At 40.8% G+C, this 23,354-nt stretch overlaps 1 protein-coding gene across 2 annotated transcripts; it reads right to left on the reverse strand.

Moving 5' to 3' along the window:
* Nucleotides 1–1,729: 1,729 nt before the first annotated feature.
* si:ch211-210p4.6 (malignant fibrous histiocytoma-amplified sequence 1) lies at nt 1,730–17,172 on the reverse strand. Of its 2 annotated transcripts, none has more exons than XM_014174951.2 (10): nt 16,972–17,172; nt 14,909–15,794; nt 14,373–14,670; nt 14,085–14,271; nt 13,630–13,811; nt 11,536–12,035; nt 11,220–11,389; nt 2,412–2,586; nt 2,192–2,259; nt 1,730–2,106 (listed from the first exon to the last, which is right to left on the reverse strand). In XM_014174951.2, the coding sequence occupies exons 1-10, from the start codon at nt 16,985–16,987 to the stop codon at nt 2,075–2,077; spliced, it is 2,514 nt and encodes an 837-aa protein (XP_014030426.2). In that variant the 5' UTR covers nt 16,988–17,172; the 3' UTR covers nt 1,730–2,074. The 2 variants fall into 2 exon arrangements, with proteins under 2 accessions (XP_014030426.2, XP_045564239.1); XM_045708283.1 differs by lacking the exon at nt 16,972–17,172 and adding an exon at nt 16,098–16,287.
* Nucleotides 17,173–23,354: the final 6,182 nt, after the last annotated feature.

Genomic DNA, 23,354 nt, shown 5'->3' on the forward strand with positions numbered 1-23,354 from the left:
TTGGTGTTCTCTGGCAAATGCCAAACGTCCTGCACGGTGTTGGGCTGTAAGCACAACCCCCACCTGTGGACGTCGGGCCCTCATACCACCCTCATGGAGTCTGTTTCTGACCGTTTGAGCAGACACATGCACATTTGTGGCCTGCTGGAGGTCATTTTGCAGGGCTCTGGCAGTGCTTCTCCTGCTCCTCCTTGCACAAAGGCGGAGGTAGCGGTCCTGCTGCTGGGTTGTTGCCCTCCTACGGCCTCCTCCACGTCTCCTGATGTACTGGCCTGTCTCCTGGTAGCGCCTCCATGCTCTGGACACTACGCTGACAGACACAGCAAACCTTCTTGCCACAGCTCGCATTGATGTGCCATCCTGGATGAGCTGCACTACCTGAGCCACTTGTGTGGGTTGTAGACTCCGTCTCATGCTACCACTAGAGTGAAAGCACCGCCAGCATTCAAAAGTGACCAAAACATCAGCCAGGAAGCATAGGAACTGAGAAGTGGTCTGTGGTCCCCACCTGCAGAACCACTCCTTTATTGGGGGTGTCTTGCTAATTGCCTATAATTTCCACCTGTTGTCTATTCCATTTGCACAACAGCATGTGAAATGTATTGTCAATCAGTGTTGCTTCCTAAGTGGACAGTTTGATTTCACAGAAGTGTGATTGACTTGGAGTTACATTGTGTTGTTTAAGTGTTCCCTTTATTTTTTTGAGCAGTGTATAATGAATGTGAAATTATTATATTATACTTTTACATTTACTTTTAATACTTAAGTATATGATTTAAAACCAAATACTTTTACTCATGTAGTATTTTACTGGGTGACTTTCACTTGAGTAATTTTCTATTAAGGTATCTTTACTTTTACTCAAGAATGACAATCAGGTACTTTTTCCTCCACTGCTAAAAGGTGAATTTTTCTCCCAGTGTCTTTTAGACTGAATCAGGATTTCCTCTAGGATTTGCCTGTACGTAGCTTTACTTATTGCAAACAGGATGCATGTTTTTGAATAAATGCCCTTATTTGCGAAGCATTGGAAAACGTCACTGGTCTTTGTGGTTGAATCAGTGTTTGAAAATCACTGCTCGACTGAGGGACCTTACAGATAATTGTATGTGTGGGGTACAGAGATGAGGTAGTCATTCAAAAATCGTGTTAAAACTATTAATGCACACAGAGTCCATGCAACTTATTATGTAACATGTGAAGCACATTTTTACTCCTGAACTAATTTAGGCTTGCCATAACAAAGGGGTTGAATACTTATTGACTTAAGACATTTGGCTTTTCATTTTTAATACATTTGTGAAAATTTCAAAAACATAATTCCACTTTGACATTATGGGATATTGTGTGTAAACCAGTGACACAAAATCTTAATGTAATCCATTTTAAATTCAGGTTGTAATACCACAAAATGTGGAAAAGGTCAAGGGGCGTGAATACCTTCTGAAGTCGCAGTAATTCAGTTAGGTGCACCACTCCCCCAGGATAGAACATACAGAGAATTCCTTCAGTATAAAAACATTATAGTCAGGGTTTGGGTCAACTCCATTTCAATTCAGTTCTGAAATTAATGGAAGACAAACTGTTGAATTGTACAATCCTCATAGAAAACGTTCAGCACTCTGAATTTATGAATTGGATATCAAGTAACCCATTACATTCTACATCTGGAATTAAGTATTGAATAAATAAATAAAATATATTACAAATAAAAAAGGATTATGTCATGTCAGAGGCTTAAAATTATTTATTTGGTATCAGGATAAGGCATCAAAAAGTGGATATCTGGACTGCAATGAAGTTTTGTGTAGCTGTACATCAGTATTGTTTTTATCAGAATGGATCAAGAGCGCTGCCCTGTGGTAGGATATAAAAATATATACTTTCATAATATTGAGAGAGAAACATGAATATGAATATAAATGAGACCTCAAGCCTAAACCCAAACTGTAAGGAGTGAAGATTTTGATGTTGCATATAAGGAAAATGTTTTGATTGTAAGATAGTCAACTTGGAGACGTCACTGAAAGAGAAACCATCTCCCTCTAATGAAGTTCTGCTTTCTAGGTTCTGGTCATTGTCCTTTTGATTTGTTGACAACAGGATCTAAAAAACACAGAATTTGAATGGGAAGTATTAATTGTATTCGGTAGGTAATCCCTCTTACTTTAAGATTAAAAACATACGGTACCTTTTGGGAAAAGCAATTCGGTCCGTCGCGTGTGTCCATTTCGGCAGAGTTGTTTTTCCTCCTGCACACTGTTCAACACACACACTTCAGTTTTAATAGTATTTTAATAGTGTATTGATAGAGAAACAAAATAATTATCATTTGAAATAAGTTCAATAATATAATAACAATACAGTTGTGCATTGACAAATAACAATTACGTTAGATACATTTGGCTTACAGGTCATATATGTCTGAGTTTGAGAGGTCCTGCCAGTCTCTCCAGACGAAGTAGGCTGTGCAACCTTTCTCCTTACAGGGGGTGTGGACATGTTGGGATAGACCAGGCCACTGTCTAGACAGCAACACTAGCTTTGTCATCACCGATAGGAAGAGATCCCAAGAACGTCGGAACTCTTCAGGAAAAAGATAAATATGCTGATGTCAATGAGATGAAATTGTTTACAACACATTAGTGACTACTTTTAAATGTTTTTCCTCATTAGGACTAAATATTTTGTTTTCATAGCATAACTATATAGTTAGAGCTCAAATGTCATCTGCCCTTGAAAACCAACTTCTCTTTTTGAAAACGGTCTATGGCATCGATATGAGTCAGAAACATTTATTCTAGTTTCCAAATTGACTACAAAGTGTAAATCGGATCATTTTGGTTATGAAGTCTCATCCAAAATGGAATTTGGTTAGTGACTGCGACATGACTTACTGTACTTGAGGGTTTTGTTTGTATTACAATTATGTGAACAATTCATGTCCTATTTTGCCTATTAACACATTGTGGTGCAGTGTTTTCTGTGAGAAGACTGGGCGAGTTCGTTTTCCATGGCTCGGTGCCCCAGGCGGGTGAAGACCTCTACTTAGGAGGACCAATGGAATGGTAAAAATAGAGCAAACTCCGTGCACCTGGGGCACCGGGTCACATGAAACGAACTTGGGAAAAAGCTATTCTAGTAAAAATGGGTTTCCATAAAGTTGTTCAACAATTTTGAGCAGTTCAGAATATGGATTACATCCAACTAGCTTCTACTTGGGCTGTTTACCGTCAAACCTGAGACTGGAATCTTGTTGGTAAATTGCTACGTTTTGTTTATAGCTAGCTAGATGTCATTATTTGATTGGCTATGCCACTATGATACTTTGATGTAACTAGCTAAATACATAGCCTCTCCCTAATGTGTAATGTGAGGCAGATTTGCGGTACACATGAAGACAAGTTTGATTCCTGCTAGGTAACGTTAGCTCATAATCAAGCAAACCTAACGACATGTGTGATACATGTTGCCAGCTTACTTACAATAATAATTAAACTCGTAGATCAACTGTATTATTCCAGGGGTTCTATCAATGTAACTGTTTGCATTATTTCTAATCCCCCTTATTTTATTAAATGTTTTCTTCATTATTTATTTTCTCTAACCCTACCATCCCTCCTCTGATTGGAGTAAACAAATGGACAACAATACTTCTACTGCTACTTACAGCTATTTCCGCTCACAAATACGGTACATGTATTTCAATTATACGTACTGTACATTGAGTGTACACATCATTAGGAACACCTGCTCTTTCCATGACATAGACTGACAAGGTGAAAGCTATGATCCCTTATTGATGTCACTTGTTAAATCCACTTCAATCAGTGTAGATGGAGAGGAGACAACTGAGCCATGTATTTGTGTGTGTGTGTGTGTGTGTGTGTGTGTGTGTGTGTGTGTGTGTGTGTGTCGTTCATAGGGTGAATGGGCAAGACAAAAGATTTAAGTGTCTTTGAACGGGGTATGGTAATAGGTGCCAGGCATATTGGTTTGAATTTGTCAAGAACTGCAATGCTGCTGGGTTTTTCACACTCAACAGTTTCCCATGTGTATCAGGAATTGTCCACCACCCAAAGGACACCCATCCAATTTGGCACAACTGTGGGAAGCATTGGTGTCAACATGGGCCAGCATCCCTGTGGAACGCTTTCGACACCTTGTAGAGTCCATGCCCCGACGAATTGAGGCTGTTCTGAGGGCAAAAGGGGGTGCAACTCAATATTAGGAAGGCATTCCTAATACCTAATTTCCTCTTTCTGCAAGTGTTGGATTTTCACCCACAGCGGCCAATCCACCATTCATTCTGAGCTTAACTCCAACCTGCTGATGTCCACAGATTAAGCCATCTTTCCCAGTATAATGCCATTTGGATTTTAACTCCAACCCTCCGATATTCACAGATTAACCCATCTTTCCCAGTATAATGCCATTTTTCTTTTTGCAATACATCCCCCTTTTACTGTGATGTCTTATGAGGGTCCTGAACCTCCCTATTTGTAACACTTCTACCAATGTTGCCCTAAAAATAAATACTTTACCCAAGAGTATAATGATATTTCCCATTGATTGGTTGTGTTTTTTCAGATCTCCTGGCAATACAGATTTCAGGTCCATCTGAACTCTGATATTATGACATAACAACCATTCCTGGACCTGACTCCAAAAGCGAGCCACCGATGGACAGTACCAGAAAAAGATGCTGTATTGATTCTGTTTATGGCAAGTATTCTATATACCATAATCATTTAAATTGAAACTAATGGATTGATGTGTCAATTGTTGTTTTATATATCAGTTTATAATGCCAAGGTATTGGGACATCAAAGACCTGTTCCCAACTGACTTGAATTTTATATGTCAATCTGTCAAACCTTTTGACTAAGTGAGACTAATACATTTTTCAATTCATACTAATAATTTTAAGCCATTATTTGATTTTAATGGGTGGCAGACAGACTAATTGATTAATTTCTTCTTAAAGTCATTGTCTCTCCCAATTTTACGGCAAAACTTCAGACTTTTATGAGTTGGTTATAATTTTGTATTGCGCATACAACTCCATACACTGTTCTTAGTTGCTTGTATGACAATTTTACCGTACTTCATAAATATTATACTCTTCTTGTACAATTTTCCTAAGAAACACTTGTTTTTTTCTCTATCAGTACATTGGAGATTAGCCATATTAATTGCCTTTAATATTAGATCGATCTTTTCAGGAGGATGACATTTAAATTGTAGCCAATGACTTCATTTAAAAAGGAGGATCCATTGTCAATCCAAAATGTGAGGGTTTTAATCTGCAAAAAAGGCAGAGCCCACTCTTAAACATAGGATGGGCATCTCTTAGTAGCTTGTTGGAAGACCAGTTTGGATTTAGGTACAATTTCGGTACAATGGAGGCTTAAAGAGAGAGGTTTAATTGCCTTAATATTGAATAGTTTTAACCCTCCAAACTCATGTTCGTTATATAAATAATCTTGTTTAACTTTATCTGGTTTGCCATTCCAAATAAAGTTAAATATTTTTTCTTGCATGATTTGAAAAAGGATTCTCCTGGAGTTGGTAGAGCCATGAATAAATATGTAAACTGCGAAATCACTAAATAATTAATCAGGGTAATCTACCTGTAAATGGATAGGTGTTTCGCTCGCCACGGTTTCAAGATTCTATTTATTTAGCTAAGCTTTCTATCAAAGTTAATAGTTATAAGATCTGTCAACTTTTCCAGGACATGTACACCAAGCACATTGACTTCACCATTCAACTATTAAAACTGACTAGCTACTGTAAGATCCCTGCTAAATAATCAAACTAGCTATCATTTGAGGGCGTGTTTCCTACATGTGTATTTTCTAGGGACAAAATTATGATAAAAGATCAACAGATAAGGAGGCAATGATCAGACACCAGTCCCGTTTCAGAATAATGGAGGAAATAACCACCATTGATAATGTAATTAGTACTGTGTGTGTTTGTGTCTTGTATGTTGTAAGGTTCCCCTTATCCAATGGACTACTCCTGGGCCTGGGTTAGTAATGTCCACCAGTTAGTGCCATGCTGGGACATGTCCCTTGTGAATTAGCTGTGAATCAAAATCTCTGATTGGCTGTGTTCAACCGTGTGTTTACTGTTGGCTTCCATGATCATATGGTGACAGTCTTTCACTCTCTCCCTCTCTTTCTCTGTAATAGGAGCTGGGTCAGATCTGTAAGTCAGGCTCCTCCATGACCAGTATCTGTGACGAGAGGGGCCTGGATCTGATCTACTTGCACTGTTAACACCATACAGGAAGACAAACTATATATACACAAGAGTATGTGGACACCCCTTCAAATTAGTGGGATTAGCTATTTCAGTCACACTATTTCAGTCACACAGGTGTATATAAAATCGAGCACACCGCCATGCAATCTCCATAGAGAAACATTGGCCTTACTGAAGAGCTCATTGACTTTCAATGTGGCACTGTGATAGGATGCCACCTTTCCAACAAGTCAGTTTGTCAAATATCTGTCCTGCAAGAGCTTCCCCGGTCAACTGTAAGTGCCGTTATTATGAAGTGGAAACGTCTAAGAGCAACAACGAAGTTGCGAAGTGGTAGGCCACACAAACTCACAGAACGGGACTGCCGAGTGCTGAAGGGCGTAGCGCGTAAAAATCATATGTCCTTGGTTGCAACACTCACTACCGAGTTCCAAACTGCCTCTAGTAGCAACGTCAGCACAAGAACTGTTCATCGGGAGCTTCATGAAATGGGTTTCCATGGCCGAGGAGCCACACACAAGCCTAAGATCCCCATGCGCAACGCCAAGCGTCAGCTGGAGTGGTGTAAGGCCTGCCGCCATTGGACTCTGGAGCAGTGTAAACGCGTTCTCTGGAGTGATGAATCACGCTTCACCATCTGGCAGTCTGACAGATTAATCTGGGTTTGGCGTATACCAGGAGAACGCTACCTGCCTCAATGCATAGTGCCAACTGTAACGTTTGGTGGAGGAGGAATAATAGTCTGGGTCTGTTTTTCATGGTTTGGACTAGGCCCCTTAGTTCCAGTGAAGGGAAATCTTAACGCTACAGCATACAATGGTATTTTAGACGATTCTGTGCTTCCAACTTCGTGGCAACAGTTTGGGGAAGGCCCTTTCCTGTTTCAGCATGACAATACCCCCGATGGGGTTCAGGTCCATACAGAAATGGTTTGTCGAGATCGGTGTGGAAGAACTTGACTGGCCTGCACAGACCCCTGACCTGAAGCCCATCGAACACCTTTGGGATGAATTGGAACGCCGAATGCGAGCCAGGCCTAATTGCTCAACATGAGTGCCTGACCTCACTAATGCTCTTATGGCATTTCTGTCCACATACTTTTGGTCATGCAGTGTATGACAACTGACATGTTTGGCAAGGTAGCTCCAGCTCCACCAAACAAAATGTTGATAGGTACAGTATCTGCAAATCATTTTATAACATTTTTGACATGTGTTTTTGTGGATTTTTTTGTTGTTATTCTGTCTCTCACTGTTCATATAAACCTACCATTAAAATTATAGACTGATCATTTCTTTGTAAGTGGGCAAACGTACAAAATCAGCAGGGGATCAAATACTTTTTTCCCCCACTGTACATGGTACTGTTACACTTCAACATTATCAAACACTTTCTTTAGAATATCGACATAAGTTCAGCAATTGCATTCTTCTCATATTACTCTGTAGGCTACTCAGTATCCGAAGAGTGCTATCCTTCCGCATCTCACATCTGCTTGTAGTTATTTAACTCTGCCTGCTGGACCCATGAGGCAAACTCTGACATATCCAGAATGGAGTGTCATGCACTCCACCCCTCCTGCCACCTGACTAGCAGGGTTGGGTAGGTTACTTTCTAAATGTAATCCGTTAGTTACTAGTTACCTGTCCAAAATTGTAATCAGCAACGTAACTTTTGGATTACCCAAATCGGATTACATTCAGTTACTTTTAGATTACTTTCATATTAAGAGGCATTAGTAGAAGACAAAAATGTGTGTTACCAATTGAACGACTTGCAGGATAAATCAATGTTAAAGTTTACATAGCTGGCCATATATGGACGTTACATTTTACTTTATGGGTTGGTTATGTAGGCTTCTTCTAACCCATCACTTTCTACTACATATAATAATATGATAAAGTTATAAGTTAGAATTTGGTTTTTAATGTAAAGATAAATCCGAATTCCAGTCATTTCAATACATGTTACACCCCTTGATCTTCAAGAATAGGACTTTGAAATATGGAAGTATAGATTAGCCATTGTTTTACCTGAGCCTAACCCAACAACTACAGACGTATTAGCCAGCCCTACTCTGTTGTTTATGATTTTGTTGTCATGGAGGACTGATTGGGCTCATTGATTCGAGTTCAAAAATAAATGCTGCACTCATGGAATGGCATGCTTGAGCACTACTGAAAAGTGCCATTTACAAGTACATGTGAAAAATGAATGCCATATGCCGCATTTACTATAGGCCTATTGTTTGGTTTACCTTTTTGTTGGTGACACTTTGATATCTTGATAATATGCAGCTGTTTAAAGGGCAAGTTCACAGATGAAACAATAACAAAATGGTGCCCCGCCTCTGTTTTGGTAAAAAGCTGAGGGATGGGCCTGGAGAAATGTAACCACTCTCAGATTAATAGACTGTGGATGAAATTATATCAACATTTATATTTTAACCATGTTGGGGCTATACAGTGTTTGTTCACATTTACAATGTTTACAAACATTGGAGAAAAACAAGCTTATATTTTGGGTTCTCATGGAGTGTGACAGTTGAACTAAGCTCAAAAGTTAAGGAATCAAATTATTATATACATAATTAATTTATAAGTCCCAAAAATGGATGTAGCAACGACAGATTGCCCCTTTAAGTCTATCAAAAGAGTGCGAGTTTGAGCATGTGTTCATTAGGCTTATGGATATATTTTTTTATCAGCATGAATTAGATTGAGTAATAAAAGCCCCACTTTTATTCCATAGGCTGGGATCCACACTACAGTATTCAGCTGTTGCAAGAGCTTATTTTTCACTGGCTGTCCACTGGTTTCAAAAACAATGATTGATAGGCAGCTTAAACCTCTTGAATTCAACCATTATTGGGTTCAAATATACATTTAGATTTGTGAACAGCCATCCACAACAACCACAGTCCGTAAGGCGCAAATACCTAAATGAGAGAGCAGCAGTGTGATTCACATCGACGCTAATAATAAGTGATATCCGTATCGCCATAGACTACACCACTGCTGTCGTCCTTACCTCCAAGCATTTATTCAAATTGGATAATCTTTGGATGCCGACAGCAGTCGCACCATTGGAAGACATAGCATGGATTGTAGCCTACAAAAGCCTATTCCTGCTCTTTTCCCGCGATTGATCAAACACATTTGGGGTCATCATAATGGTCTCTGACCTGTGGTCAGACTCGCTCAGGTGGAACAAACTTAAACTTGCACCTTTTTTCAATGCTGATTTGAATGTCATTGAGAAAACAGAGAAGTGTCAAAGATTTGGTTTCGCAAACATCCTTTCTGAATTCAAAAGTAATCCTCGAAGTAATCACCTAGTTTTTCAAAAGTATCTGTAATCTGATTACAATATTTTTGCTAGTAACGTAATGGATTACAGTTACCGTTATTATTATTTTTAATCCTTTACATGTAATCCGTTACTGCTCAACCCTGCCGACTGCACATGTCCATAACTTGTAATACATTACATAAATGGAAGGGTCTTCATCACTCCCTGGAGACTTGAAGACAGAACCTCACCCAGAGAGTTGTGCATGTTAGTGTGTTAGACAGCCAAATCATTACATTTTGGGAATAGACCATAGAAATGCCATTCTAGTTCTGGTTACACTGCTGAAGTTGTACTCTAAACACAACGGATTTTGATTTGTTAGGTAAAGTGTAGGCAAACTGTATTTATAAGAACATCCATATGATTTTTACATAGAAAATATTTGGTCTTTAACACAAACACATCCATCGATTTTTGTTGATGTACTGCATGTACACTCAAGCTGGGTGATGTTTGTGCAATGTCCACATGTAGCCAACACCTGTAGGGATATTAGTTCTGGGATTTGTCTCACGGGAAATACCTAACAGTGGACATAAGAGATGAGGCAGTTATAGAATATTGTGTTGTAGGACAGCTGAACTGACTGAAGACCGGGGGCATTCAACTCGCAGTAGTTGATATCGGTTCCATTGTAACATGTATTTACATGATGTGATGAAACGTTGAAATTAAGTTGCAAGCTTCTTTCGTAGCAAGGCGTTGTAGAGCAGGTGTCTTATGAAACACATACCAGACACTGGCACTTGCCATAACTGATTTGACAGAGAAATATCAGCTAGATCGGATAGCCAGCTGCAGCTATCACCAAGCAATGCTAGGTAGCTGCCCTCAGCTTTTTTTATTTTACCTTTATTTAACTTGGCAAGTCAGAACAAATTCTTATTTACAATGACAGCCTACCCCGGCCAGACCCGGACGACGCTGGGCCAATTATGCTCCGCTCTATGGGACTCCCAATCACGGCCAGATGTGATACAGCCTGGATTTGAACCAGGGACTGTAGTGACACCTCTTGCACTGAAATGCAGTGCCTCAGACCGCTGTGTCACTCTGGAGCCCAGACCAGCTTGGGTAAACACAAGGTCAGCGCAGGCTTTAACCTACACATAGAACCGAATTAGCTGACTATCTTGAGATGGCGAGTCAGTCGGGAGGGGAGAAGTCCTCAACTTCAAAACTTTGTTCGCTCCATAGCAAAGCTAGCTTAGCTTACCTCGCTGTACTCACTACTGCACTTGTTTATTGTGATTGAATGGCAAAGACACACCCAAAGCACACTCACATCAAACCACGCCCCAAGACAAGTCTTATTTGCCTTCAGCCATTTCTTAATATGCATGGATTAAAAACAAGGCCAAATCAGGAAGCGCAGTCGCCCTTCATGTTTTGAATGTTTGAAGACGTCTTCAAAGTGTTGCATAAGACGGTTTGGGAAAGTTTTCTGAACACCAAGTATGGGACATTATTTAAACTAAAAGTGATCAGCTGGTCCTTACGAGCACTTTTCTTACTATGCAGACTGTTTGAATTTACCCCATATTCTCATTAATTTGCCTCTCCAGATGAAATAGAGGAATAGCATACTGTACCGCTGGTCTCAGGTCTCTTGCAGCGAATCTGTATGTGTTGATCTCCATCTTCATTGTCTCCATCTTTATTGTTCTCTCTCATCAGCACCAGTTTGTCTCCAGAGCTGAGCAGGCAGTGGTCCTTCCCTATCCAGTGAGTCGGGTACAGGGAGCACGTCTTGATGACCAGCCTGAAATACAAATAAATGTCGTAAATAACCACATATTTTATCTATAAAACCATATAAACTGCACATAAATATTTATTTAGGATCATTTGTGAATATTAAAGTGAAACATCAGGGCAATGAAATGGTAGACTAGATTCCAATGCTACCTGTGGAAAAAGCCATGAGGGATCTCAGGTAGAAAGTAAACACAGACATTTATATCGTCCAGCTTGTCTTCTCCCCACATCTTCACTACCATTTGATTGTCCTGCAGGTAGCTGGGGAAGAGACATGCTCCGTCCAGATCACCCCTGGCCAAGTTGGATGACTTCCACTGCTTCTCCCCGGGTTTGAACTCCGGGGCCGCCGGGTTCAGGGGACTACCCACCTTAGCTGGGAGACAGACCTCAAAGTGCTGCAGGAGGCTAAGTAGCGTCCCCTCCTTAGTCTTACTCCCCACCACCTCCTCCACCAGATCTTCCTCGTCCAGCCGCAGCCGCCTCAGTTCTCTGCGTACCAGGATCCGTGTGGCCGCGTTGTGCAGGGTACCCTTCTCCTTGAAGTCATTCACCCACATGCTCCGGTGCACCAACAGGTTGCCCTCTTGCCGCAGCTCGTCTCTGGGGATAGCCTCCATCTGCTTGACCAGGTCGTGTCTCACGATGGTCTGGGTTAGGGGAAAGGAGAGACGTTGGTAATAGGAGTACGGTGTCCATATTAGGACAGCAGTCAGAGTGACTCTGACACAACTTTCATGGACATATGATGTTGTCCTGATATGGACACCGTACTGGAGAAGACTTTAAATAGAACACCGTAATTCAAATAGATTACAGCATGTTCTCTTCGCTACTTAATTGTGCCACCTACAGTGCCTTGCAAAAGTATTCACCCCTCTTGCCATTTTTCCTATTTTGTTGCATTACAACCTGTCATTTAAATGGATTTTTATTTGGATTTCATGTAATGGACATCCACAAAATAGTCCAAATTGGTTAAGTAAATGAAAAAAATTACTTGTTTCAAAAGATTCTAGAAAATTCAATACGGAAAAGTGGTGCATGCATATGAATTCACCCCTTTTGCTATGAAGCCCCTAAATAAGATCTGGTGCAACCAATTACCTTCAGAAGTCACATAGTTAGTTAAATAAAGTCCACCTGTGTGCAATCTAAGTGTCACATGATCTCAGTATACATACACCTGTTCTGAAAGGCCCCAGAGTCTGCAACACCACCAAGCAAGCGGCACCATGAAGACCAAGGAAATCGCCAAACAGGTCAGGGACAAAGTTGTGGAGAAGTACAGATCAGGGTTGGGTTATAAAAAAATATCAGAAAAACTTTGAACATCCCACAGAGCACCATTAAATCCATTATTAAAAAATGGAAAGAACATGGCACCACTCTGGTCAGATGAGACTAAAATGTAGCTTTTCGGTCATCAAGAAAAACGCTATGTATGGAATGATAGATGGCTCTAAATACAGGGAAATTCTTGAGGGAAACTTGTTTCAGTCTTCCAGAGATTTGAGACTGGGACGGTTCACCTTACAGCAGGACAATGACCCTACGCATATTGCTAAAGCAACACTCGAGGCGTTTAAGGGGAAACATTTAAATGTCTTGGAATGGCCTAGTCAAAGCCCAGACCTCAATACAATTGAGAATCTGTGGTATGACAAAGATTGCTGTACACCAGCGGAACCCATCCAACTTGAAGGAGCTGGAGCAGTTTTGTCTTGGAGAATGGGCAAAAATCCCAGTGGCTAGATGTGCCAAGCTTATAGAGACACCCCAAGAGACTTGCAGTTGTAATTGCTGCAAAAAGTGGTTCTACAAAGTATTGACTTTGGGGGGATGAATAGTTATGCATGCTTATTTCTTGTTTGTTTCACAATAAAAAAGATCTTTCCTCTTCAAAGTGGTAGGCATGTTGTGTAAATCAAATGATACAAGCCCCCCAAAAATCCATTTGAATTTCAGGTTGTAATACAACAAAATCGGAAAAATGCCAAGGGGGGTGAATACTTTCGCATACTGCTGTACTCAAAGCACACTTAACCTGTTCCTGGAGAGCTACAGGGACAGGAAATACCAGGTCTTGCTCTAGCCCAGCACAAAAGTACCTGATTCAACTAATTGAGAGTATACATTTTTCAAATACTGGGCAAAAAGCCTCCATACCCCTGTAGCTCTCCTGGACCAGGTATCATTGATCACTAATTCAGAGGTTTTACTTCCGTCGCCCTCTGGTCTCACCTTGAAGAGTGAGATGAGAAAAGATGGCTGAACGAACACCCTATCCTTCAGAGCAGGGATCTCCTCGTACCACACGATGATGCCGATACGATGGAGGTAGCGTAGGATGGAGTGGATGTTCTCCTCACCCAACTCAAGGTGCAGAATGAGGTCACTCAGAAGGTCATCAAAAGAAACTATTCCTGGTGGTGAGGAAAAGAGACGTCTGATTAGAGTAATGTGACCGTGTTATAATTCGGTACATACCTCATTGTGTCGATATTAGGACAAGCACAGTTTGACTGTCCTAACATGCACATGTCAGTATTGATAATATAATTATTAAAAATGCAATTAACAGGGTTGAAGTTGATTTCATTTCAATTCAGTAATTTGAGAAAGTTAATTATAAAATTACAATTCAAAAGCTGTTAACTTTCAATAAGGATTTTTTTTTTTTACTTGAAAAAACTTACCGTGTTGAGGTATTTGGTTTTGTTCCACCAGGTCATAAATGGCTAACTCAACGTCTTTGTAGCTTTTGGGCAGGGTCCTTTCAGCACATGGGAATGTATCCTTTGTTAAGATATGCCTCACAATTTGCTCCTTGAGCTTGACAATGTCCTCATGCATAGTGCAGTCAATAGGTACAAGTTCCAGGACCTGCAAACACATTAGAAACCAATTAATATACTTGCAGATCAAATGTTAGGCCATTTCAAAGAGCAAACACTCATTACAAAACTCAAATTAGGACACAATACCTGTAAATGATACTCCAGAAGCCGGTCAAGTTCGCACATCTGTTTAGAAAACAGAGAGGGGTCTGTATTGCCCTTCAGGTTCTTCTGCTGTAGTTGTAAAACCTCCTTCCTTTCTTTGAGCATGACTCGAACATTCTCCTCGATGTGTCTCTTCTTCTCCATCACCTCATCTTGGTCTTGACACTGGTCACAATGAGTTCCCACCAGTAAGACCACAGAGGCAGGGACACGAAGCTGGATGTTATTGATCCAGAAACACACCTTCTCTTTGTAAGACTGGGGGTCTTCCATGTTGTAGCTGAGACATTACAAAGACACATTTTGACATGTAAGGCAAGGTCATGCCCAAGTCAGTAAAACCAACAAACTATATTCATCAATATACTGTACTATCAATAAAACATTATCAAATGATCTTCGAAACTATCTGTTGATGAAAATATTAGAAGACTAAAAGACTCTGTTAAATGACAAATGTCAGTTTCCCACAAATTAACACGTTGTGCACAGTGATCTCCATCAACTGACATGTTTACCTGGCCAAATCAACAGCGAGGATAACGAGGGCTCTGGGGGTGATGAAGACGTGATGCGTCAGGTAGTATTCTTCCTGCCCTGCGAAGTCCCAGAATAGGAACCGGATCCCCTCCATATCCATCTCACTGATCTCTATCCCCTCCGTTCTGTCCTCCTCATCTACACTCACAGCCACCCCCTGCTTCAGGCTACGACACAGCGTGGACTTTCCAGCCATGGAGGAACCCAGGAACATGGTCTTGACTGTCCAGGCTGTGGTGTGCGTGTCAGGGCCTTCCTCCTCCATCATGGCGAAGTAGCTCTGAATGTCCCTCACTCCTCCGTCACACACCTCCTCTGGGGGGGTACTCAGCGGGTTCCCTGTGGCCTTGAACAGGGTCAGCTCCGAGTTCCCCTTCTGGAACAGCTGGGCTGGAAGTTCAGTCAGGCTATTCCGTTCTACGAACAGCTCCTTGAGTTTAGGTAGCCCCACCAGTGCCTGGAGGTCCTTCAGGCAGTTATTGGACAGGTTGAGGTAGCTGAGGCTGTGGCATTGACTCAGGTCCACCGGGAGTTTGGCCAGACGGTTGGTGCTGAGCTTGAGGAACTGTAGCTTCCCCAGATGAGGGAAGACGCCTTCAGGGATGACCTTGATGTTGTTCTGGTTCATGTAGAGCCGCTCCAGAAGTTTCAAAGATCTGATCTCTTGGGGAAAGTCCACCAGCTCGTTCTTGGAGATGTTGAGCTCTCTCAGGTTTACCAGGTTCGAGAGCCAATTGAGCTGTCTCAGTTTGTTCCTCTGGAGGTCCAACCTTCTGACCTCGGAAGCATGCTCCAGGAGAATCTGAGGGACGGACTTCAGTTTTCCACCAGACAGGACCCAATCTTTCTTACTCTGCCCAGTACCTAAAATGACATACATGTTAGGGAGACCTTGCCAAGAAAGCATCTCTTTCACACTGTTAAAGCAGTATATATATTCAGGACAGACAATGAAATGTTGTTATACCGAGGAGTGGCACTTAATACACTTTTCTAATCTGTAATCTATCCACAATAAAAACAGATTATGTCTGGCCACAACAGCATCAACATCTATGAAGTCTCCTATCAACAGTAGTTACAAGACTGAATTAACGTGTGAGGTTTCCACACAAACAAATAAGGCGTAAATGTATGACTCATTGATTTATAAAACATTAGGAACACCTTCCTAATATTGAGTTGCGCCCCATTTTGCCCTCAGAACAGCCTCAATTCGTTGGGGCATGGACTCTACAAGGTGTTGAAAACGTTCCACAGGGATGCTGGCCCATGTTGACTCCAATGCTTCCACAGTTGTTTCAAGTTGGATGGACGTCCTTTGGCTGGTGGACAATTCTTTATACACACAGGAAACTGTTGAGCGTGAAAACCCAGCAGCATTGTAGTTACTGACACACTCAAACCGGTGGGTCTGGCACCTTCTACCATAAAAGTTAAAAGGCACTTAAATCATTTGTTTTGCCAAATCACCCTCTGAATGGCATAGCACAATCCATGTTTCAATTGCCTTAAGGTTTAAAAATCTTTCTTTAACCTGTCTCCTCCGCTTCATCTACACTGAGTGAAGGTTTCACCTACACTGATTGAAGGTTTCACATGGATTCACCTGGTCAGTTTATATCATGGAAAGAGCAGGTGTTCCTAATGTTTTGTACACTCAGTGTATGACTCATCAGTTCACTCCAGTTCACTCAGTTGTCATTACCAGTAACTACGATTGTTTCCTTTACAATCATTTATGACTGGGTTAAAGTCAGCCTTATATTCCTGAATGTGACTCTCATATGTATTATTTAATCTATTTACCTTTGTATTACGCAATCCTTCATTTGATAATAGTTGTCAGTTATACAATAAACTGAATTTCACAACGGCAAAAGAGAAAGTAACGAGACGAAAGCAAAGCGAGTAGTCTGTCTTTCATATTTCCATTTAAAATCCGCAATACTCTCTCTCATCAATGAGTTACATAGGCAGTGATATAATTATTATCTATTATCTAATGCTAGTTTATTATGAAGAGCTTCATGGTACTTGCCATTAGGTCGAGACATGTTGCCAGACAGTATTTGTGGTGCGTTGTCTCACCCACTTCCACAACCGGTATGCCAGGAGCTCTACACACAGGCAAGTTCACCACTCTTCTTACTTCCTGGTTGTCTCTAATAGGCGGGTCCAAACAATTCACGTCTCATCCCATTCATACAAGATTACTGCTCCTTTTAATAAAAGAAAAGTATAGACTCTGATGTACAAAACAGAATAGGTATTAAAAAAAGAATATAAGGGCTTACAAGATACACGTTTTAACTGTGTAAAGATTTTCAAAACATATACAAGTATTCTGATAATCTAAATAGTAAGATTGTACAGATGTTTTGAATCCATAAAGAACCAAGTGCGGTTCTGTGACAATCAATGGCAAGGAAAAAAAGTGCCACTATGCATTTAAAATAAAGTATAGACAATATATCTAATGAACATTCAATAACCTAGAAAGCTTTGGTTTCGATATCCTGTGTCATACTTTACTTTCGTTTACTGTAAAAGTCCCCTCAGTTTAGAGCTCGCCAGCTTGTAGTCCTAAAAACGTCTGGTTTATTCAGCCATTATGGGAAAAATGAATGGGGAAAGAATAGGATTTTGGGGTAAACTCCAAAAATAAGGTCTGAAGTTATCACAGGTTTAGGAGATCTTATACGTTTTGTTCTATGGGATAATATCAGTTAGTTAACATTACCTTTATGAATTATGCTTTATGTGAACACTTCAAAATCCACAAAAAGAGACGTTAGCTGATGAAGATTATGTCATAGAACAAAATGTATAAGATCTCCTAAGCCTGTGTTTACCACAGATCTTATTTTCGGCATTTATCCAAAAACCATACTAAAACGGAATGAATTTCCCTATAGGCTTTGTCCAACGAACCATGACGGAGTTAGTGCCTAGAAAAAGACGTCATTACTTTTTATCTCTATTTGTTTCAGTAGCAACGCGCATGCCCAGCCCAGCTGAAGATCTGTCTTTTTCAGCCATCTATTTTCTGCGTTTGAGTGGTGCAAAATCCACTTGTCACTTGATTGCTTTCATTTTACTCCTGTGACCCTTTCATACTCTTGCTTGTGCCTGTTATTTTTTCCTGTTAACATTAATACTCCGGAAATGTTTGTAATGACCTGTCGAACACACTCCTGTACTGGTTGAAATGGTCTCAATGGAACACATTGGGCGCGTTCGAGTGGATCAGTTTAAGTCAAGACGTTGACCAACGTTGGTCACCGCCTTTCAAAGTGTGGTGCATTATGGGTATACAATTGTCCAACTTGCAACTACATGTGGACTGCATGACCTTTACAACAACCAAATGATCACAGGTCATGAACTTTCGACTGCAGTCGACTGTAAATTTCTCCAGTTGCTCCTCACCAGCAACTGCAACTTGAAGTCGGAACCACAGCATTGTGAGACCTGTTTTTCTGGAAGTGAAAGGCACTACATGCTCATAAATATAGCCGTCTATCGTTGGTTATTATCAATGCATGTTTACTGTTTTGGGTGGATGACTATTTAGAACTTAAATACATATTTATCCTTACATCCTTACAATCTAATTACATAGGCCTACATGTCAGCAATATAGCAAATGTATTTATCTAGCTGTTACTGTAATGTTGTGTCCCATGTTATAGCCTACAATTTGTCTTGCCTGTAGTATTGCTGTCACCAAAACAAATTCACGTTTGTTGATTGTTTATTAAGTGTGAATAAAATTGAATATGTTGTAGGCTACACATGGGTTATTGTAGGGGATTTCTACACTGGCAATTGAAGAGGCTTAATCTGTGTCAGGGAAACCGGTCCTTAAACCCCCTAATCTATTGACACACCGGTGCGTCAATTTAAGTAACATAAATCCCCGTCAAAATCTGTCAGTTTAAGCTAGAGATGTGTTTTTTTTGCATGGGCTGCGTCTCAATCTGCCTGTCACCCTTCCGCATCTGCGGTGGAACGTGACAGAGCTACAGCTCTGTTTGTCAGACCTGGAGACATCCTGAAAATTGGCCTTCTCATGAAAAAGCATGTGTTTGTAGCATTCTAATGGTTACAAATGGTTACAAACTATTATGAACACTCTATAGAAAGAGGAGACTCTCACGAACATGATGGTGTTCTCCGTGTTGCTTTACGACCTACACAAACCCCACGGGACTCATCTGAATTCGGTAACGCTGGTGTGCCAACATTTGTCTGTAGCATCTGAACAGTTTGAGCTAAAACTACAGTAATGTGACCCCACTGTAGAAAGGGGAGACTTTCACGAACACGATTGTGTTCTCCGTTTTGCTTTACAAGTGTCCCGGGACTAGTCTAAAGCTAAAAAAATATATTTCTTAAGCTTTCTTATATCTCCTTGTCATGGATCCCCCGGTACTGCTGCTCATTCCATTCACCAGCTCTGGAGATCTACATCACTGGCTTTCTAGGTGTCACTGAGCTGGATTCCTTACCACCAACCCCGGACTGTCTTGTCTCATTACATACACCTGGTTCCCATTCCCCCTGATTAGTATGTTATATACAGTTGAAGTTGGAAGTTTACATACACCTTAGCCAAATACATTTAAACTCAGTTTCACAATTCCTGACATTCAATCCTAGTAAACATTCCCTGTCTTAGCTCAGTTAGGATCCCCACTTCATTTTAAGAATGGGAAATGTCAGAGTAATAGTAGAGAGAATGATTTATTTAACCTTTTATTTCTTTCATCACATTCCCAGTGGGTCAGACGTTTACATACACTCAATTAGTATTTGGTAGCATTGCATTTAAATTGTTTAACTTGGGTCAAACGTTTCGGGTAGCATTCCACAAGCTTCCCACAATAAGTTGGGTGAATTTTGGCCCATTCCTCCTGACAGAGCTGGTGTAACTGAGTCAGGATTGTAGGCCTCCTTGCTCGCACACACTTTTTCAGTTCTGCCCACAAATTGTCTATAGGATTGAGGTCAGGGCTTTGTGATGGCCACTCCAATGCCTTGACTTTGTTGTCCTTAAGCCATTTTGCCACGACTTTGGAAGTATGCTTGGGGTCATTGTCCATTTGGAAGACGCATTTGCAACCAAGCTTTTACTTCCTGACTGCTGTCTTAAGATGTTGCTTCAATATATCCACATAATTTTCCGTCCTCATGATGCCATCTATTTTGTGAAGTGCATCAGTCCCTCGTGCAGCAAAGCACCCCAACAACATGATGCTGCCACCCCCGTGCTTCACGGTTGGGATGGTGTTCTTCGGCTTGCAAGTCTCCCCTTTTTTCCTCCAAACATAACGATAGTCAGTATGGCAAAATAGTTCTATTTTTGTTTCATTAGACCAGAGGACATTTCTCCAAAAAGTACGATCTTTGTCCCCATGTGCAGTTGCAAACCGTAGTCTGGCTTTTTTATGGCGGTTTTGGAGCGGTGGCTTCTTCCTTGCTGAGCGGCCTTTCAGGTTGTGTGAATAGTTATGCATGCTCAAGTTTAGTTTTTTTTGTCTTATATCTTGTTTGTTTCACAATAAAAAATAATTTTCATATTCAAAGTGGAAAGTGGCATGTTGTGTAAATCAAATGATACAAACCCCCCAAAATCCATTTTAATTCCAGATTGTAAGGCATCAAAATAGGAAAAATGCCAAGGGGGGTGAATACTTTCGCATTCTACTGTAGTCCTAGGAGGCCTATTTGCGGAACACTGGGTTGTGTGCTCTGTCTGTACTGTCTGTTTCAAGGAATCTATTATGTTTGTTAGTGCTTCAACCTGTGCAGTTGTTGTGTGGTGGTATTTTTGCATTTATGGGACCTTTTCCTTAGCATTGGGATCTTTACCAGGCTCTTCCTCAAGCTGCACAGTGAAAACATTTGTAGGTTCATGGCCGGGTGTTGATCCTAGCCCACATTTTCTCTCGCTTTCATCATTGGTCATTTTCATTACATGCCTCAGTATTTCTTCATCACTTACTTGGTTGTCTGAGAGGAGATGTTTCAGCTCCCTGCGGACATCACCATGCCTGTGCCCTAGTCCTTGCTACACTGTGTGTTGGAATACACCTTGGACTGTCTCTGAGCTGTACTTTGTCAGCATTGGCTTGTTTAGACACGAACAAATTCTCAGTTTTAGCCCTTTAACTTGGTAAAGGAACTGTTGTGGCATCTCATGCTCATTCTGTTTGGTGCACACTAGCTCTTGGAACAGTTACATGTATGTGCAATATTTTTCCCCCAGATGAGAGTAGAGAAACCCCTTGAGCTCAGCTACTGTGATGTCATCCTTATTTATGAGCATGTCCTTGAAGTTCGCTGGCTTTCTTATCCTCAGTACACTTCTGATTATCTTTGGATCACTGAAGTTAACTTTGGTACCTTCTTCCATCTGCAAACATTGTTGTAGCTTATGTCTGACACATGGTCGCTTATTTGATCCCCCTGTATTTTTTATTCTCTGCGGTGTTAGGAGAGCTCTCTTAGGGAAACCGCTTTCTCATGTGTCTTGTGTGGTACAGATTCAGAATGACAGCTACTGTGTGGTGGATAACTATGTGGTGCTGTGTGCCGGGTCTCAACAGGCTGTAGTGTAGGAATGAGTTTACTTTGGAGGATTTTCTTACCTAGCTCCTCATGGCCTGAGAGTAACTGCTGGTACTCTGTTTTTAGTATGTCAGGGGCTGCATTAGCTGTGGTTACATTAGCTGCATCAGTGGATGGAGAGTGTGTTGTGTGACTCGACATCAACCTCGGTGCTAGCAGGTGGTGTAACAGTTACACAATGGGCCTGGATAAGAGGATCAATGGAATCTTTCAAAATGAACAATTTAACCATCCCCATATCCTCAGACTCAAGCAAAGACTTACTATACATAAAAGCATTGCTAAAATCAAAACAACCCTCCTCATTACACAACTTTAATGGATCTTTGTCTTGTACTTGACCTTAAAGAGTTCCTCAGCTGAGAGAACAAGCAGGAACTTCCTGATGTCCCACACCAGGCTCTACTCCTGTTGTCGACATGGCAACCTCTATCCCTCACGCAGGTACGCAGTCCCAGATTTCTGATTCATAGCCTCTGCTCTCGCTCTGATGTCCTGGAACACAGGCTCAGCTTCTCTTTGGTCCCGGTTGTCATAGATCACTAGATCAGCTCCCAACCAACAGGTGGCGCCGATCCTGGACGAGCCCCCAAAAATCTGTTACAAGTCCCAGGCATAGAACCACGTAAACAGATCATAGTTTGTGTTAAACAGGAGAAAACATACATTTTGGGTGCGTCACAGACTCACTATGAACAAATACTGCGTTTGGAAATGATGTCTGAGGGATGGAGTGTGCCAATGTCTGTCGGTAAATAAAAGAAAACAAGAAAATTGTACCGTCTGGTTTGTTTAATATAAGGAATTTGATGTATAGCATTTACTTTAACTTTTTATTTTTACTCAAGTATAACAATGTTGTACTTTTTCCACCACAGTACTTAAGTACATTTAAAACCAGATACGTTTAGACTTTTACTCAAGTAATATTTTACTAGGTGACTTTAACTTTTTTCTATTAAGGTATCTTTACTTTTACTCAAGCATAACAATTTAGTTATTTTTTCCCCCCCCTCAGTGTCCGTTAGTTATGAACATTATTATATGCCAAAGTCAATATTGAACATCAAGCTAACTTCACCATAGCGCTTTGCTGATGAAAGGGACAAGTTGCCCACATGACTTTACTATATAAATGAAAAACATGATCAGTAAACAGCTGTGGACTTTTTAGGATAGTCACATCCCTAATGCCCTGTGCTGGTCAGGGATGGTTTTACACTCTTAGAAAAAAGGGTTACTAAAGGGTTCTACTGCTGTCCCCATTGGAGCACACTGTTTTCTAAGAGTTTAGGCCTTCATGAAATATTGCACTGTGTCAATCAATTAATGTCTGGTTAAATAAAACATTTTAAAAAATGAAACTGAGATACATTAAGTAATCTTTATTGCATAGGGAGTACATCTTTAGAAAATTAATATTTCATAAAATATTTTAAAGTTAATAGATACATTAATACTAGAATGTTGCATATAGCGTATTAAAAGTCAACCAATCCACTGGCTATCGATCACACACACACACACACACACACACACACACACACACACACACACACACACACACACACACACACACACACACACAGCACAAGCACACACACACACTGTCTTGTACAGCTAACCTTGTGGGGGATACAATTCAGTCCCATTCAAAATACTATTTTCCATAACTCCTAACCCTAAACCTAACACTAACCTAACCCGTACTCTTACCTTTACCCTAGCCTTAACCCTAACCCCAATCTTAACCCAAAAACCTAACCTTAAACCTAACCCTAGCTCCTA

Source organism: Salmo salar, chromosome ssa26 (assembly GCF_905237065.1).
Source record: "Salmo salar chromosome ssa26, Ssal_v3.1, whole genome shotgun sequence".
NCBI lineage: Eukaryota > Metazoa > Chordata > Actinopteri > Salmoniformes > Salmonidae > Salmo > Salmo salar.

Coding starts and splice junctions, on each gene's coding strand:
- si:ch211-210p4.6 (XM_014174951.2), bottom strand. Junction 12,036..13,629: donor TTCTCATCTCACTCTTCAAG/GTGAGACCAGAG, acceptor CCCCTAACCCAG/ACCATCGTGAGACACGACCT. Junction 2,587..11,219: donor CAAGAGACCTGAGACCAGCG/GTACAGTATGCT, acceptor TTTTTCCTGAAG/AGTTCCGACGTTCTTGGGAT.